The sequence below is a fragment of the Xenopus tropicalis genome, chromosome 2, assembly GCF_000004195.4.
Source record: "Xenopus tropicalis strain Nigerian chromosome 2, UCB_Xtro_10.0, whole genome shotgun sequence".
Lineage (NCBI taxonomy): Eukaryota > Metazoa > Chordata > Amphibia > Anura > Pipidae > Xenopus > Xenopus tropicalis.
Window position 1 is genome coordinate 62689069 of NC_030678.2, and position 18889 is coordinate 62707957.

At 42.1% G+C, this 18889-nt stretch overlaps 1 protein-coding gene across 1 annotated transcript in view; it reads right to left on the minus strand.

Annotated features, from left to right (window-relative positions):
* The window catches only part of arc3 (amphibian RCA protein 3), a 71027-nt gene that overhangs the window by 33127 nt on the left and 19011 nt on the right, over positions 1-18889 (minus strand). The window contains 1 exon segment of the mRNA NM_001127127.1: positions 6906-6985. Within this exon segment, the coding sequence (NP_001120599.1) occupies positions 6906-6985 (80 nt within the window).

An 18889-nucleotide genomic window follows, 5' to 3' on the forward strand; every position in this document is an offset into this window, starting at 1 on the left:
TGCGGTGAGTGCTTGCGCGTGAGATGGGGCTCGTAGTAGGAGGTCGTCTAAGTATGGGAGTATGTACAGTCCCTGTTGTCGCATGTGAGCCACCAGGGCTGCCATCACCTTTGTGAAGACGCGTGGTGCCGTGGCTAGGCCGAAGGGGAGAGCCTGGAACTGGAAGTGACCTCCCGCGAATGCGAAGCGTAGGTATTTTTGGTGATCCCGGTGAATGGGTATGTGTAGATATGCATCTCTTAGATCGATCGATGTGAAAAAATCTCCTTGCTGGACATTGGCTATGACGGACCGAAGTGACTCCATTTTGAATGTCGGTACAAACAGGAACCTGTTTAAGGCCTTCAGGTCTAGTACTGGTCGAAAGGACCCGTCCTTTTTTGGGACGAGGAATAGGTTTGAATAGAAACCTGTGTTCCTTTCCGCTGTTGGGACTGGTATGACCGCTTTGGCTGTCAGCATGGTGTTTATGGCTTGTTTGAGAGCGAGTCTCTTTTGAGCTGTAGGGGGAATGTTCGACTCTACAAACTTGCAGGGTGGGGTGTGGTGGAATTGGATCATGTAACCCGAAGAAACGAGTTGGTGTACCCACTTGTCTGTTGTAGAGGTTTGCCATGCCTCCCTGAAGAGTAGGAGGCGGCCCCCTACCGCCCCCTGCGTACCGGGAGGGGCTTGTCTTTCATGCATCCTGGGGTTTATCAGAGGTTCCCTTGAATGGGCGCCTCTGAGTGTTCCATGCCGGTTTCCTGTTCGGGCGATAGTTCTTTGAGGGGCCTGAATATGTGTTCTGTGGTCTTGATTGCTGGGGGGAACGCCTGGTATAGTTGAAGGGACGAAAGGACCGTTTGGGCTGCGATCCGCTCGGGCGTGTCTTCTTATCCTGGGGGAGGAAGTTGCTCTTTTCCCCTGTGATTTTGTTTATGATTGAATCTAGTTCCGGGCCAAAGAGAGAAGTACCTGTAAAGGGTAGGGCTACTAGGTTTTTCTTTGAAGCTGGGTCAGCGCTCCAGGTTTTCATCCAGAGGGCCCGTCTGGCTCCGATGGACATGGCCGAGGTTTTGGCCAGGAGTTGTAGCGTGTCCATGGAGGAATCGCAGAGGAAGTGGACTGCATTTAGAATCTTAGATAGTTGTCCGTGCATATCAAAGGATTCATCGGTGACCGCCCCTAGGGCCTCCTCAAGCCACAGGACCGTTGTGCGAGACACGCAAGCTGAGGCTACTGTGGGCTTAAAAGCCGAGTTAGTGGAGGAGAATATGTTCTTGATGAGACTTTCTGCCTTCCTGTCCATCGGATCTCTAAAGGATGTTCCATCCTCTAGTGGGATTGTGGTTCGTTTAGCGAGTCTCGCTACCGGTGCGTCCACCTTAGGGGTGTTGTCCCATAATTCTTTGTGTGTTTGGTCAAATGGATACAAAGTATCCATTCTCTTATCTTTAGTTAGTCTGCGGTCTGGGGTTTTCCATTCTTTTTTAATGAGTTCCTGTACCGTTTCGTGTACTGGGAAATGTTTATGGTGACGATGGGCTGAGCCAAAGAGTTTGTCTAGAGTCTTTTGCTCTTTCACTTCCTCTTGTATTCCTAGAGTTTGGAACATGTCTGTAAGCAACACGTTAACTGCCTCTGTTTGGGGTCTGTGGGTTGGATCGGCTGAGTAGGTGGCCTGATCCAGTTCCTCAGAGCTGCTAAGAGCTAAGTTTTCCTCCTCAGAGGAATAACCCTCTGTATCAGGTTGTGCGGGTCCTACCCCTGTACTGGGGCCGGGAGTGGGGACTTTGTCAGGTGAGGTACCCTTGTGGGATACTTGTATAGAGGAAAGCTTTTCAAGTGAGGTGGATATACCCAGCAAAGTAGTTTGGAAGGGTTTGAACCAATCTGGAATGTCAGTTGTGGTTTCTGTGTGTGTGGAAGGTTTGTTCCTTTTTGCTTCCTGGTTGCATTCCCTGGGTTTAGAGCGCTTACATTGGCGCTTGCCTGTACCCTGCACCTGTTCAGTGGTGCGTGGTGGATCCCCTTTGTCTGGGCTGGGAGATTTTCCTGCCTCAGAAGCCATGTTAGGCTAAGGAAAGTATATATATCCCTCCCGCCAATGTATCACGCAGCCGGAGTGTTCCGCGCTGGCTGGGCTCTCCCGGAAGTGCGCCGCACGCAGGGAGGCGGAACTTCCTGTGGCGCGACTAGGCGCTGAAAATGGCGCCGCGTTTGAAAAAATCGGCGCGAAAACCGGTCTGGCGGGGGGAGGAGAAGAGCATCGCCGTATAGGCGCATGTTTGGAGCCTTCTAGTCGGCCTTTGTGGCAGCGCTGGTCGCTGTCCTGGGCCTGGGGTGATCCTAGCAGCGCTGCAGCTGCAGACCTTGCAGGGGATGCTTGTCCCGTGTGGGAAGGGGACAGAGGCAGCGCTGAAGCATGCCTTTCCAGTCCTCCTTCTGCAAATAGGCAGCGCAGTAGCATGCCGTTTGTACCCCTCTGCCTGTAGTAGCCCTTGGTAGCGCAGAAGCATACCTTAGTGGGCAGGGGTTGGTTGGTGTCTGGTCCGGTTAAGGGCTAGGATAACCTAGGTATACCCTAAAGCAGAGGTACCTAGGAATAAAAGTTATTGAAAACAAAACAAAACCAAACAAAAAACAAAACAAAAAACCAAAAATGAACTAAAATGAACTAAAATGAAGGGAGCAGAGCTCCCACACTACCTGCCTCCAGGAAGCAGGATAGCAAAAAACTGTCGGAGGAGGGGTTAATGCAGGGAAGTGGGAGGGGAAGGCTGGGGAGGGTCTCCAGCCCCCTTTTTTTCTTTTGCTATCCTGCCTCCTAAAGGGAAGAGTGCATTAACCCACTTGTACCTGTGCTGCCTAGGGACGACCGAGAAATTATATTTAGAATGGCTACATTAAAAATGCATTGCATAGTGGTAAGTGCACTTTTCATATGCAAATGATCTTTTTTCCCACAATTCAGCATTTTCCCACAATTCATCATCAGTATAGCTAAGTTTCCATTAGCATGCACAGTACACTAATAGTTTGTAGCTGATTATGCTATCCTATTAGCATTAGCATGCCATTAGTGTAAGATTTGTGTGGCTCATTTAGCAACTATTGATGAACTCGCTAGTAGAACCCTGAAATTACTGCCATGTCCAAGCTGCATTTGTGCATAAGTAATCTGAACAGGCAGAATAGATTCACTGGCACTGCCACAATTCATTAAGACTACATATCCTTTGTGATTGGCACCAAAGTAGGCTTAATGTTGTGTTTATTTAACACTTTGCCCTCTTAGGCTGTGTGTTTCTGTTTGCAGGGGCCAAAGTGTCATTCATCAAATATGTAAGTCATTATTCAGATTCTGGCATATTTTAGGTAATAATATTCATATGGAATAAAAAACAATTCAAAAGACAAGGAATTAATTTTAAGTTTTGTATTTCTGTAGCATGTGGTTGTTAGATTGCTGCAAAGTGCCAATTTGAATATCTTTTGTAGAATCCAAAAATATATTGCCTATTTTTAGGTCTTCAGAAACTGTACTTTCTAATAGTTTTCTGTAGCTTTACTATTAGGGGTTTACTATGACTTACAGAAATGCAATAGGGTTCATTTACTAATTTAGGTAAGGACCTGTTATCCAGAATACTCGAGACCTGGGGTTTCCCAGATAAGGGGTCTTTCTGTAAATTGGATCACCATACTTTAAGACTACTAAAAAATCATTTAAACATTAAATAGTCCCATTAGGAATAATTTACATCAATGCTTATACAACCTTATCTGGGATCAAGTACAAGGTACTGTTTTATTATTACAGATTTTTTTTTAAAAAAAATTTAAATTAGAGAAATAGGAGATGGCCTGCCAGTAAATCAGAGCTTTCTGGATAATGGGTTTCCAGATAGTGTATCTCGTTTTATCATCCTAAAATGTTTGTTTAGAATTTTTCTTTTTAGTATATCCCATTTACAAAAAAATATACAGTTTCCTTGTAATAACATAGTTTGGGATTCATGGCACATGGTTATGATCACAGTGGCACTCGCAGTGAGAAACAGAGCAATTAAATGGCTCTTGCTATTAACTTGGATGAAAAGGCACTGTATATAATTACAGCCAATTGGTTAGTGGCCAGAAATAGAAAAGTTAGTTTTCCAATCCACACCAAACAGCACTAGTGTCTGTCATAGGGACCCCAACTCACTGCAGTGGTTATCCCTCTTACAAAGGAGTTAGGGCTCGTCAAGGGCGATTCTGGACATATCGCCGCCTGAGGCGGCTCCTGGAGCGCAAGTGCGCTCTCTGCACTAGAAGAGCCGAATTTCCAGTTTAAAAACCGGAAATTCGGCTCTTAAAGTTACCAGGAGCGGCTTTTTGCCGCCCCTGGTAACTGGGGCGCTTCTGCCGCCTGAGGCGAGTTTCTCAACTCGCCTAATGGCAGAAGCGCCCCTGGGGCTTGTACAGACAGGCGGTTCGCTCTGCATTACCCTGCGGTAGCATTCTCCTCAATTCCACTGCAGGGAAACTCAGGGCTTCCCTATCGTGTAGTACTCACACAGGTGTATGTAAGCACCAAACTCAGGTGGAACGCAGCATGTAGCGTTCCATTTACATTAGGCACTTACATGCGCCTGTGTGAGTACAGCAGGATTGGAAAGAATTGCCCATTTCTGTTCCTGCGTTGTACTGCAGTGGAACACAGGTACAGAAGTACAAGCCCTTACTGACACTCGGTTTGACTTAAGGAGCTCGCTTGAACTCAATTAGAAGGCAGCTAGGCAGAGTTTTTGATACTGGGAAATAAAAGCTCAAGCTATAGGACATACAGTCATATGAAAAGTTTTTGAACCCCTCTCAGCCTCCATAATAATTTACTCCACTTTCAACAAAAAAGATAACAGTGGTGTGTCTTACATTTCCCAGGCATATCTGAGTACTGGGGTGTTTTCTGAACAAAGATTTTTAGTGAAGCAGTATTTAGTTGTATGAAATTAAATCAAATGTGAAAAACTGGCTGTGCAAAAATATGGTTACCCTTGTAATTTTGCTAATTTGAATGTAACTGCTCAATACTGATTACTGTCAACACCAAATTGGTTGGATTAGTTTTTAAGCCTTGAACTTCAAAGATAGGTGTGTCCAATCATGAGAAACGGTATTGCAAGTATTGCCAATTGCAAGTTGTGCTTCTGTTTGACTCTCCTTTGAAGAGTGACACCATGGGATCCTCAAAGCCACTCTCAAAAGAACTGAAAAGATCACCAAAGATCACCTCCAAAGACCTGCAAGAACATATTGCTGCAGATGGTGTATCTGTACATCGTACTACAATTAAGCGCAATTTCCACAAAAAACATCTGTATGGCAGGGTGATGAGGAAGAAGCCCTTTCTGCACTCACGCCACAGAGTCGCTTGTTGTATTGGAACAAAGTGCTTTGGACTGATCAGACAAAAATTTAGTTATTTGGTCGTAACAAAAAGCACTTTGCATTGCAGAAGAAGAACACTGCATTGCAAGATAAACATCTGCTACCTAATGTTAAATTTGGTGGCGTTTCCATTATTCTGTGGGGCTGTGTGGCTAGTTTAGGGACTGGGGCCGGATGAATTCAACCCAATATCAACAAATTCTTCAGGATAATGGTTAAGGGTTAGTCACAAAGTTGAAGTTACGCAGGGGTTGGATATTCCAACAAGACAATGACCCTAAACACAGTTCAAAATCTACAAAGGCATCTATGTAGAGGGAGAAGTGCAATATTCTGGAGTGGCCGTCACAGTCCCCCGACATGAATATCATAGAAAATCTATGGGATGATTTGAAGCAAGCTGTCCATGTTTGGCAGCAATTAAATTTAAATGAACTGGAAAGATTTTTTATGGACGAATGTTCAAAAATACCGCCATCCAGAATCCAGACACTCATCAAAGGCTATAGGAGGCGTCTAGAGGCTGTTACCTTTGCAAAAGGAGGATCAACTAAGTATTGATGTAATATCTCTGTTGGGGTGCCCATATGTCTATTGCATATTTTCTGTTAATCCAATAAACTTTATGTCACTGCTGAAATACTACTGTTTCCATAAGGCATGTTATATATTAAAAGGAAGTTGCTACTTTGAAAGCTCAGCCAATGATAAACAAAACTCCAAAGAATTAAGAGGGGTTGCCAAACTTTTCATATGACTGTATTGTGGAAAGGCTGTCTAACTTTTCAATGCAGTGGGCCAGTCATACAACAGACAACATTTTCAAGTGCTGGAATATTTATGTCATAAATAGAAGTCTAAGGAGCTGTTGGCTTTGAAGGTGGATCTCCACACACACAAGAAAACTAACGTGCAAGACATGGCTGCTTTATTTTGACTGGTGATACTGTGTTGCAATTTTGATAAATAAGTAAAACCCTGTGACCCTGTGTAGCATATAAAACCCTATCTTAACATTGCAGTGATGTTGCTTTTAAGCTCATCTATATATGGGTCACTAGAAAAAGTGCTAATCTATATATGGGTCACTTTATCTGTCTATAGGTTCCTGTTCTACATTTTACTATCTGTCAGCACCGCTGTATTTATAAACCCCTGTCATTTATAAACATTGGACAAATTTGCACTTGGGTAGTAACCCATAGCAGCCAATCAATGATTGGAATAATGAAATATGATTCATTGTCATGTTACTGCCCAGGTGCAAAGATGCCCAATGTTTATAAATAAACCCCACTATGTCTCATAGTTATCTGTTTCACATATGTTGGGGGCTCATAACTGTAGCTTAAGGCATCTGAACAGCATATGCAGTGCTCAGGATGTTTTTTTTTTTTATTATTGAGGGAAGGGCAACCAGTGATCAAAGCCCCACCAGACTGCTATACAAAACAGTAGGAATTCTTGAAAGGAAGTCACATGGTCACCTTCACATTGAGGAAAGGAAATACTCCATTTTCCGTCTGACTTGCAAGTCTTGGAAAGCTGTTTCGAGATCATCCTGTATCTAAAAACAAAAGAAAAGTTATGTTTGATTTGTCTCAAAGAAGCAATAACGTCAACCTCATTCTATATTGTGATAGGCATAACATTCTCTAGGAAAGTTCATACCTTCTTAACCCTTAGGGTGCCGCATCCACAGTTTCAGAACCACTGTCTTATACTATACTCTAAGGCAGTGCTGTCCAACTGGCAGCCTGTGGTCCAGCCCCCCCTTGTGTGGCCTCCCCATCTGTCGAGCTGCTGTGACTGCTTACCTTGTGTAAGCTTAAAATGTATCAGTACTGAGCATAGCTGGCCCCTACATTGTTCACACCTCAGATTCAGGCTGTAAACCCCTGCATTGTTCACACCTGTTCATACCTAAGACACAGACTGTCTCCTTCCCTGCTCTGCCTGCCCTGCCTGAGTGTCCCATATTCTGCCTGCCCTGCCTGAGTGTCCCATACTCTGCCTGCCCTACACTGCTTGTGTGTGCCATATTCTACCTGCCCTACACTGCCTGTGTATACCATACCCTACCTACCCTGCCTGAGATACGCTCCCTGTTTGCCCTGCTCTGCCTGCCCTATGCTCCCTGTGCCCTACTCTGCCTGCCCTGTGCTGCTTGTGTGTGCCCTAATCTGTCTGCTCCGTGTACTGTACTCTGGCAGGTTTGAAAATGTTTGTTAGGGTATCCTTCAGGTATTTAATTATGTGCTGGGGATTGCTGTGATATCCACAGGGGAGGAGAAGACATATGGGATTAAAAATATGTCATAATATGACATAATACATTTTTTTCACATGAGTGATGGGGGTTATCCCTGCAGTGAGCACCAACCAACCATACTGGCTGTAACTTTTGGCTCTTGACTGAATTGACAAACGACTGTATTACTCCGATATCGCCCACCTTACGTGGGCATATCAGTGGAAACATCCACTCATTTGGCGACCTCTGCAAGAGAGCAGATCTTATAGTGTATGGCCGCCTTAAGTTGTACGTATCTGTATTTTAATATTTTATTGAATCATTTATCCTTTTAATGTACAGTCCTGTGCTGAACGCATAAGTACAGCTATATAAAAATATACATACATAAACTAAATGACCAACCTTTGCAAGTCAAAAGTACTCTTTTATTTATTGTGTTTGTATCTTTGTCCATTAGGACTACCTTATAAGTTATTAATTACAGGGGTGTGCCAAGTACACCAGTGAGCCTGGGTGTCAAAATTCAGCAGTCTACTGTAAAAAGTCTACAAAAAGTATCATGCAACACTTGGGGGCACATTTACTAATCCACGAACGTCCGAAAAGCGTCCGAATGCGTTTTTTTTCGTAATGATCGGTATTTTGCGATTTTTTTGTAAATTGTCGCGTCTTTTTCGTAGCCATTACGACTTTTTCGTAAATTGTTGTGACTTTTTCGTAGCGTTATGACTTGCGTCAATTGTCGCGACTTTTTCGTAGCCGTCGCGCCGAGTACGAAAGTTTCGGATTCATTCAAGCTTCAGTATCATGACTTTCCTTGGGCCAGGTTGGAGCTGCAGAGTGCCATTGAGTCCTATGGGAGGCTTCTACAATCTGCAAAGTCTGAAATGTTTGCCAGCCGTTTAAGAGCGCTCAATACGAAAAAGTTGCGACAATATACGAGCAAATCCTAACGGCTACGAAAAAGTCGTAACTGCGACGAAAAAAATCACAAAAAATATGAAAAAAATCGCAAAATGTTCGTCTCCAATCCGAATTTTTCCCATTCGGATTCGTGGATTAGTAAATGTGCCCCTTGGTCTTACATAAGAACAAGCTTAGATTTGTGGGAAAACCTGAGCCTAGGGTGGTATGCCACCCAGTGGTTGATTCACTAAAGTGCGTTAAAACGAGAACTATTTATAGCATGCGTTAAAATTGTATCGCTTCTTATTTTTTGCGACAACGCGCGATTCACTGCATTTTTCTTGCGTTATTTTCCGCACGTGCATTAATTCCTGCTGCGCGCGATATATTTCGCCGCCTGCTATATTAGTGCACAATTTAACACATGATTTAACGCACGTTAAATTACCATTTCCCTGAAAACTGGAGGATGCATCACTCTAGGGCAGGGGCAAACTTTTTGGCTCACGGGACACATTTACTTACCCCCGGGCCAGACCGGGCCAGGGCGGGCAGGGCCAGGCCAGTGTTACGCCCCCTTAGTCTGTTTAATTCCGGCCCGCCAATGACACCAAGTCTCGCGTGATGAGACTTGGCGTCGTCAGCGGGCTGGATTAAAAAGGCCAAGGGGCCGGATGTGGCCCGCGGGCCGTAGTTTGCCCACCCCTGCTCTAGGGCCAACACATACTTGAAAAAATCCCACTGCAAAGTCCATGTTGTGTTGCCGAAAGCTCACCAACCACAAATTTCTTTAAGTACCACCTGCCCCAAGTAGGTGTTAATATTCGCACAGACTAATGCGATATTTAGCACGTTTAACGCTTTATATGTGTTTGTGAATCATGCGTTAGTATTATTTCAACGCGTGAATTACACGCATGCGTTAAAATTAACGTATTGCAATAGCGTGCGGTGATTATTTATTGCGTCAATTTTAACGCAAAAAACATGCGATAGCGCTTATCGACCTTTTATTAAATCAACCCCCCCAGTCTGCATCTCCAGTTTGACAGCCAGTGCCCAGTTCTGCCATCAGGTCAAGCTACAAGGAAGAGCAGCTGTGAGTGAAGGGATGGACAGGGTTGTGATCAGAGAGGGGAGAGGTTTAGGAGCCTAGCAGCATGATAGCATGGGGCAGCAAAGTGGGGCTCCTGCTAGTGGTGGGTGTGCGCACCAAGGCGTGCCAAGTCTCTCTGCGTGCTGTTGCTAGGCAACGCGATTTTAGCTAATTGGCCCAGACTCTTAGGCAATTAAAACACAAGTTCAGTTAGCCGAAATACCCTAGAAAATGTGGGGAAAACTGCCCAATTTACATACAGTGCCACTGGGAGTGGGGAGCTAAGCCCTTTATGCAACCTATACTCTGGGAGTTATAATTCCACATCCAAACCACGCTGCTTATCGGGGGCCATTTCGACTCATACCCACATATCCCCAATGATCTTTACATGGCTGTGTCCAAATCACACAGTTAATAGAGGTATGCACCCGAAAGGTAGAAAAAACATAAAAGAGAACAAGAAAAAAGAAAAAAGAGAGAGAGGGTGGGAAAAAACAATACACTGTTGCCAATAAAGTTGTCAGAGAGAACCCAAAGGAAGCGTTTCGGTTAGTCCACGTGGTGAGACCAAATCCAGACAGTGTATCCAGCGTGATTCCTTTGTAGTAAAGCCAAATTTCTGTTGCCACCCCTGTCTAAAGGGGGTTGAAAGTAAATAGCTTGTTGCCCAGGTGGCTGCCATCGCTCCGAACTCTCTGCAGAGGTGGCACATGCCACCTCTGCAGAGAGAAACCCTAATCTGCCAAACAATGTATGGCATACCTGGAATACCTGGAACTAGGGTTAGGCAGAAGAGGCAGCTGCCTAGGGCGCAACGAGCCTCTCCTGCCTAGCCCTAGTCCTCCTCCTTTGTCATTGCCCCCGCAGCTTGTCATTAGCGGCGGGGGCAATGACCCATCCTATCTCGTGCCAAAGCATGCTGGGGGGGGGGGGTTGCGATACAATGGGAGGTGCGGGGGCGAGGTGACCGACCGAGTTGCCTAGGGCACCCAGTCGGCTTGGCCTGACCCTGCCTGCTTGGCAGATAATGAATATTTCTGCAAGCATGTATGCTGCAGCAGAAAAGGTTAAAGTTTGATGGTTGGCAGCAGAAAGGTTAAAGTTTGATGAAACAACATTATGCTATCTTTGGCCCAAAAAGTGTGTAATTAGTTGCTAAGAAACCATATGTGAGCAAGCGATCAGTATACTGTTGCTAACATATCTAAAAACTGCAGGCATAGTATTGTATTGTAAAAATATAGATATTTGCTATAGAAGAATGTTGCATCAAATGTGATAGTCACAAATTAAAAACCCAATATAGATTAAAAAACCATATGCAATATACTGGCACAGATAGATAAGTTAAAGTCTCAGTGTCTATTAAGATCAAGAAAAGACAAAAGATACATTAATGAAACATTTATTGCACACTTTTTGGTGCCATTTTCTGGGGGAGGGCATAAGGTTTGAATGTTTTCACTCTATTGCCCAATCTTAGTGGTAGATTTATTAAAGTGTGTAATTAGAGCCCACCACCAGAAAATTCTCCCTCTATTCATTTTTATGGTAGGCATAATTGTGAACTCTTTTACCCACTGATAAATAAGCCTCTAAAAATCCCATAGGAATCAACAGAAAGAGGGGAAATTTTACAGCGGTGCTCTAATTCATTTAAGGGAAACCCTTCACAGTAGGGGGTAATTCACAAATACCCCCTAAAAGACTGTCTGGCTAGGGAGGTGTAAAGAGCCAGACAGGGCCAAATGAATCAACAAGGTAACTAAATTATCATACCTGTGCTACAGTGGGGTGGTCTATCTCAAGGAAGATTCTTAGCTAATATTTCTTTGGGCCCATAATATAAATATCTTTTACTAAAAATAAAAATCATGGCACCCAGCCATTAGCTTGTAGCTAGAGCTCCCCACAAATACCCAAATACTCCTGTGTTATGATGAACCATCTCGGGATTATCCAATATTCAGGTAAAACCAGAATAATATGTGTTAGGCCTGGTCTGTTTGGTGTCTATGAAAAGAGAATTCCATTTCCCACATAATGCTCATGGTTTCATAATTTTGTTGTAGACCCATAAGTATATGAGGCTAACTGGAAAATAAAAATGTCACCAGAACAGCCAGTTACCAAATGGTGACCCGCCCTCACCTCTCTCATTGGATGTGGGTGTGACCTACCATGTCCCCTGTATATCAATGGCCCAGACGACTGGGAAGATATATGCCTTTGGAAACCGAGCTGCTCGGGAGGTATATGTCGCTATTTCTCCGTCCCCCTGGAAACAGGAATTACATAGGACCATCCTATTGGTGATATATGTAGGTTTCTGCATTTTTTATCTCTTTTTATTTTATAACTGTTTTGTAACTTGTATGTCATTTTGTAATATTCACAGTTTTTATATAATATATGCACTGTCCACTTTGGATTATTAAATATAAAATGTAATAAGTTTTTCTTTGTGCTCTAAATGAACTTTTATGCCTTACGTAGAGAGTGTATGTTAAATGTGTTTTAACCCCTTGCTAATTATAAGGAAAGTGTGTCTGCTTAACCCTTTGTTTACTTGCAGGAAAGTTGTGTGTTGTCTGTAGACTTACTTACATTGTCTGTTGGAGTGTCTGCTAGCGTGCTTGGTGCTGGAGGCCCTTTAAACGCGGTGGTGGCAGTTATTAAGTTTAGGCGGGTTGGGGCTGTTCCATTCCTTTCACCAGTTTAGTTGCCTATCTCTGTGATTTTTGCAGCTCATTAACACTCTTCTTAAGGACTGAGGCCCACAACTGCACTGCATTCTCAGAAGTGAGGCCCTTACTATAAAAAGGCAAAATTATGCATTAACCCCTCAAGTTAATGGACTTTTTTATGCAAACAGTCTTTTGCATGCTCTCTAACTGCCACTGCCTAGCGTTACACGGTTTGTCATCCACAATCCCCAAATCCTTCTCAATTAAGGAGACCCCTGACACACTATAAGTAGCATTTATGTTATTTATACTAAGTGCATAACATTGCATTTATCAGCATTGAGCCTTATTTGCCAATTTTTGCCCATTTCTCTAATTTAGTCAAATTTCTCTAAATAGGCAAGATTCTGGAAACATAATGCATGGAATTGGAATATAGTTTTGCCCAATTTAGTAATAATCAGCAAACATACAGACAGTATGTTAAATACCCATTTCAAGGTAATTAATAAAAGTTAATAATACGTTAAAAAGTAAATGGCAAGGACAGATAACTACATTACTCTACTAAACCTTAGAAAATGTTGCATTTACCATCACTCTTTGTAATCTATCCTTCAGGCAATTCTCGATCCAAGTACAAATATGTTCCAGGCCAATAATAATTAATTATAAGATAATTTAATCAGTAACCTTCTATGTGGTACTGTATCAAATGCAAATTTAGCCAAAGATCTCAACCACTGCCACCCCTTCATCTAGATTTCTGCTTACCTCCTCATAGAAGGAAATTAAATTTGTCTGGCAAGATCTATTGCACATACACCATACTAGAGTAAACTAACCCCCCCCCCCCCCCAACCAAAAGCTTTCCTAATACAGATGTAGAACTAACAAGAACTAACAAGCCTTTTAGAATAATGTACCACACTGGCAATCGCCCATATTTAAAAACAGCATTCCACTCAGCAGGGTGGTGCCCATGGTATTTAAGCTATGAATGTAGTGCTATTTTTTCCACAGGATTATAATCAAAACAAATCAACAGGTCTCTAATTAATAAGATGTTAGTTATCTCAAAGCCTAACAGGCTTTAGCTGAGGGAAGAGTATGATTATACAGAGGATTTCTCAGTGGACTGCTGATTTCATATTTTTATTTGTGCTCCTATGGACAAGAAATATAGAAATCTTCAATTTTGCAGATTGTACAGCCTAAAACAGTGTTAGATTTAACTAATGAAGTAAGTAAACAAGAAGGGATTTCAGCTAAAAATGCTCAGGCTCCCCCTCCACCATCTCAGGATGTGGCCCCCAATACACACACAAATGCTGAGGATCCAGAGAGCAACAGACAAGTTAGAAATGAGTAAAGTACTTTGGCATTGGTTAATACATTATAGGATAAGTGGGAGCTATTTAAAGGAACAGTAACATCAAAAATTAAAAGTAATTAAAATATATATGGTTACCCTGCACAGGTAAAAGTTGACTGTTTGCTTCAGAAACACTACTATAATTTATATAAATAAAGCTGCTATGCAGCTATGGGAGGTAGATATTCAAATTGAAATATGGCTAAATGGCACAGGTTACATAGCAGATAAAACACTATTGTATTCTACAGAACCTGATCTGTAATCTGCTATGTAGCCTGTGCCTCTTCTCCTATTTTCCAGCTTGAATCGCTGACCCTGTGACTACACAGCAGCTTATGCCTTTCTGAAGCAAACACACAACTTTTACCAGTGCAGGGCAGCTGTAATTGCTTTAAAACTATTTCATTTTTTAGTGTTACTGTTCCTGTAAGTATAAGAAGTTGTTGCTTAATGTGGTTTAGCGGAGCAAAGATTTGTTAGTAACATAACATAATTAATATGAGAGAAGTGTAAATGAAGGACCCTACGATCTACTATCCAGGCCAAAGTTATTTGTAAATGTAATTGCTATTGAAAGCAGCATTTGCTGAACAGGCCTGTCAATCTGCTGGCTTGTAATACATTGTTGATTACACTGCTTATATTAGCAATTATACATACAAATAACACAAAAACCATTACAAATTTATAATGAATGTATATTGCAATGTTGCTTAAAGGAGAAGGACGGGTAAAAACTAAGTAAGCTTTATCAGAAACAGAATTTGTTGTTTCTTTGTTTTCCTGTGCCAGAGACACGCAGCTCTCTTCTCTCTCCCGCTTCGCCCTTCCTCAAGAACTCCTTCCCCCTTTCTTAGGAATGTGTGATCTGAGCCAATCAGCAGGAAACTTCCTCATAGTCTTACAAACTGCACATGTACTCCAGTCTTGGGCTTGGAGTGAGGCATTATGGGAACTTTCTTTACAGAGCTCAGCGTTTTTTTTCCTATAAGGCTTCTGGTCATCTGAACGGGAGAAATATGGGGAGACTTAAGGGCACTATTGAGAGAACTGAAGGTATGCCTGCAGCTTGAGATTTGCTCTTAATTAGCCTTTCCTTCTCTTTTAATATTTTATTTATTTTATTAGGCAAAAATTATGCAGTGCTCTTGTCTGCTGAAAAGTGAAAAGTAAGTACTGTTAATGTTTCAATCACATATAGCCCATCGTAACCGATCATAGCAATTATAACTATTCTCAAGTATTATAGTAGTGATAACTTTTCATATAACTGGACATCAATCTATAGTTAGATAAATTTATGCTCACCCCTGGTAAAAGTGATTTGCTTAAAAATAGAGAGAGAAAGAAAAAGGCGTTTGAGATACCAAGATTTGTAACTCCTTATAGTAACCAGTTAGATAAAACTTGATGGAGGATGCCATTTTGTAGCAAAAAGAGCACGCTCTTTGGTCAGTGTATTGTCGCCTAGTGAGTTTAAGAGAAAAACAGAAAATAGAACATGGCTGGAAACAACAGGCACTTACCCATGTGGAGCATAATGCTGTGTAACTTGTGTAAATACAGTGGCTTGCAAAAGTATTCGGCCCCCTTGATCTTTTCCACATTTTGGCATATTACAGCCACGAACATGAATCAATTTTATTGGAATTAATAACTGCAAAGTGGGGTGTGCGTAATTATTCAGCCCCCTGAGTCAATACTTTGTAGAACCACCTTTTGCTGCAATTACAGCTGCCAGTCTTTTAGGGTATGTCTCTACCAGCTTTGCACATCTAGAGACTGAAATCCTTGCCCATTCTTCTTTGCAAAACAGCTCCAGCTCAGTCAGATTAGATGGACAGCGTTTGTGAACAGCAGTTTTCAGATCTTGCCACAGATTCTCGATTGGATTTAGATCAGGACTTTGACTGGGCCATTGTAACACATGGATGTTTTGTTTTAAACCATTCCATTGTTGCCCTGGCTTTATGTTTAGGGTCGTTGTCCTGCTGGAAGGTGAACCTCCGCCCCAGTCCCAAGTCTTTTGCAGACTCCAAGAGGTTTTCTTCCAAGATTGCCCTGTATTTGGCTCCATCCATCTTCCCATCAACTCTTACCAGCTTCCCTGTCCCTGCTGAAGAGAAGCACCCCCAGAGCATGATGCTGCCACCACCATATTTGACAGTGGGGATGGTGTGTTCAGAGTGATGTGCAGTGTTAGTGTTTCCGCCACACATAGGGGCACATTTACTAAGACACGAATCTGAACCGAATTGGAAAAATTCCGATTTGAAAACGAACATTTTGCGACTTTTTCGTATTTTTTGCGATTTTTTTCGGCGTCTTTATGACTTTTCGCGACTTTTTCGTTACCAATACGATTTGCGCGAAAAAACGCGAGTTTTTCGTAGCCATTCCGAAAGTTGCGCAAAATCTGGCAATTTTTTCGTAGCGTTAAAACTTGCGCGAAAAGTTGCGCCTTTTTCGTAGCGTTAAAACTTAAAAGGTTTTAACGCTACAAAAAAATCGCAACTTTTTGCGCAAGTTTTAACGCTTTTTTGCGCAACTTTCGGAATGGCTACGAAAAACTCGCGTTTTTTTGCGCAAATCGTATTGGTAACGAAAAAGTCGCAACAATTTCCGAAAAGTCGTAAAGACGCCGAAAAAATCGCAAAAAATACGAAAAAGTCGCAAAATGTTCGTTTTCAAATCGTATTAGTAACGAAAAAGTCGCAACAATTTTCCGAAAAAATCGCAAAATACCGATCATTAAGAAAAAAAACGCAATCGGACGCATTCGGCCCGTTCGTGGGTTAGTAAATGTGCCCCATAGCGTTTTGCATTTTGGCCAAAAAGTTCCATTTTGGTCTCATCTGACCAGAGCACCTTCTTGTATGCTGTGTCCCCCACATGGCTTGTGGCAAACTACAAATGGGACTTCTTATGGTTTTCTGTTAACAATTGCTTTCTTCTTGCCACTCTTCCATAAAGGCCAACTTTGGGCAGTGCACGACTAATAGTTGTCCTATGGACAGATTCCCCCACCTGAGCTGTAGATCTCTGCAGCTCGTCCAGAGTCACCATGGGCCTTTTGGCTGCATTTCTGATCAGCGCTCTCCTTGTTCGGCCTGTGAGTTTAGGTGGACGGCCTTGTCTTGGTAGGTTTACAGTTGTGCCATACTCCTTCCATTTCTGAATGATCGCTTGAACAGTGCTCCGTGGGATGTTCAAGGCTTTGGAAATCTTTTTGTAGCCTAAGCCTGCTTTAAATTTCTCAATAACTTTATCCCTGACCTGTCTGGTGTGTTCTTTGGACTTCATGGTGTTGTTGCTCCCAATATTCTCTTAGACAACCTCTGAGGCCGTCACAGAGCAGCTGTATTTGTACTGACATTAGATTACACACAGGTGCACTCTATTTAGTCATTAGCACTCATCAGGCAATGTCTATGGGCAACTGACTGCACTCAGACCAAAGGGGGCTGAATAATTACGCACACCCCACTTTGCAGTTATTTATTTGTAAAAAATGCTTGGAATCATGTATGATTTTCGTTCCACTTCTCACGTGTACACCACTTTGTATTGGTCTTTCTCGTGGAATTCCAATAAAATTGATTCATGTTTGTGGCTGTAATGTGACAAAATGTGGAAAAGTTCAAGGGCCGAATACTTTTGCAAGCCACTGTATATGTACATCTAGGTAGTTTGATAGTACAGTCACTGGGAAAGTATATAAAATGAGAGATTACATTAATTGTAATACAAAATTTGTCTTCTACCTCCTTACGTGTAAAAAATGTGGAATCCAATATGTTGCACTACCAGAAAATTAAAGGATAGAATGCCGGAGCATATTAATGCAATAAAAAAAATGGAAAACAGCCCCATATCCAGACATGTTTATGCATGTAATGGAGGTGATATGATGTAATAGAAAATTCAGGGCATAGAAAAAATTATATCCTCCAATCATGGAGCGTCTCTTGCATGCAGAAGTTAAGTGGGTCTTTTATTTAAATACAAGATCACCAAAAGGGTTAAATTCGATGTGGGATGTCCCATGTTTCACACAGAATAAATATAAGTAATGGAAAGAAATTAAATGAGGTAAATAGTAATAAATCCCTCGTGTGTGCGTGTTTTTTTCCTCCCTAAAGTGTATTAAAGCGAGTTAAAGGACAATGAAAGGTTAATATAAATAAAAATAAGTCTAGAGGTATTCTTTTTAAGTACTTACTGCATATCTAAATTCCCAGATACCTGCTTGCTTCTCTGAGATATGGTGCTGGCAGCCTACAGCAGTGTGAAGACTCCAGTGACATCACTGAAATCTCTCTGTCCTTCCTGTAGGCTGCCCTATTCTCTGAGCATGTGTGTAACTTGATCCTGTCTCCTGTTCTGAGGTATACATGCCCACCAGCCAATCAGAAGCGGATCTGGCAGAGGGGAGGGAATGAAACACATGTGCAGTATGAAGCAAGGAGGGAAAGGAAGGGAGAATACCTTTTTAGAGATGGCTGCCTGTTCTAGAAAATGTGAAGTAAGTGTGACTGAGTAAATATTTGATTAGGTGAGCCAAAAGTGTGGCGTTTTTACTAAACAATAGGAGGACTATTGGGCAGTATGCTTTTTAAATTTTGACTTGCATTCTGCTTTAATGATAATCCTCTATCTATGGACAATAAATATAAATTTTGGTACAAACCTTAATATTCCTTGAATAGGAGCATTAAGAATTAAGAGACGTTTTCGGTTAATTGGAAGATTGTGATATGATGTAATTTCCTTTACGTGTGCTTTAAAAGAGGGTTTAAATCCTCATTATTAGAGCCTATGATTAAGTCCACTGTGGATGAAACATGTCAGGTGGTCTTTTAATGTTCTAAATGGAATAAAGGTGTGTGAGACTTTCTGTACACAAGAACGGTGAAAAGTATACTGGTCTTGCATGCACAGTAGAGAAAAAAATCTGAACATAAACTTACAGGTTTTATTAAGGATCACTTTTCCCACCTTACTAGCTTCTATAAGGATGCAATTAGTTACCTACATCAGGGCAAGGGTTTTACCTAAAATGCAGCATGCACCAAATACAGAATCAATACTAAAGTGTATTTAACAAATGGTGAGTTCTAACTTTCACCCATTGATAAATACAC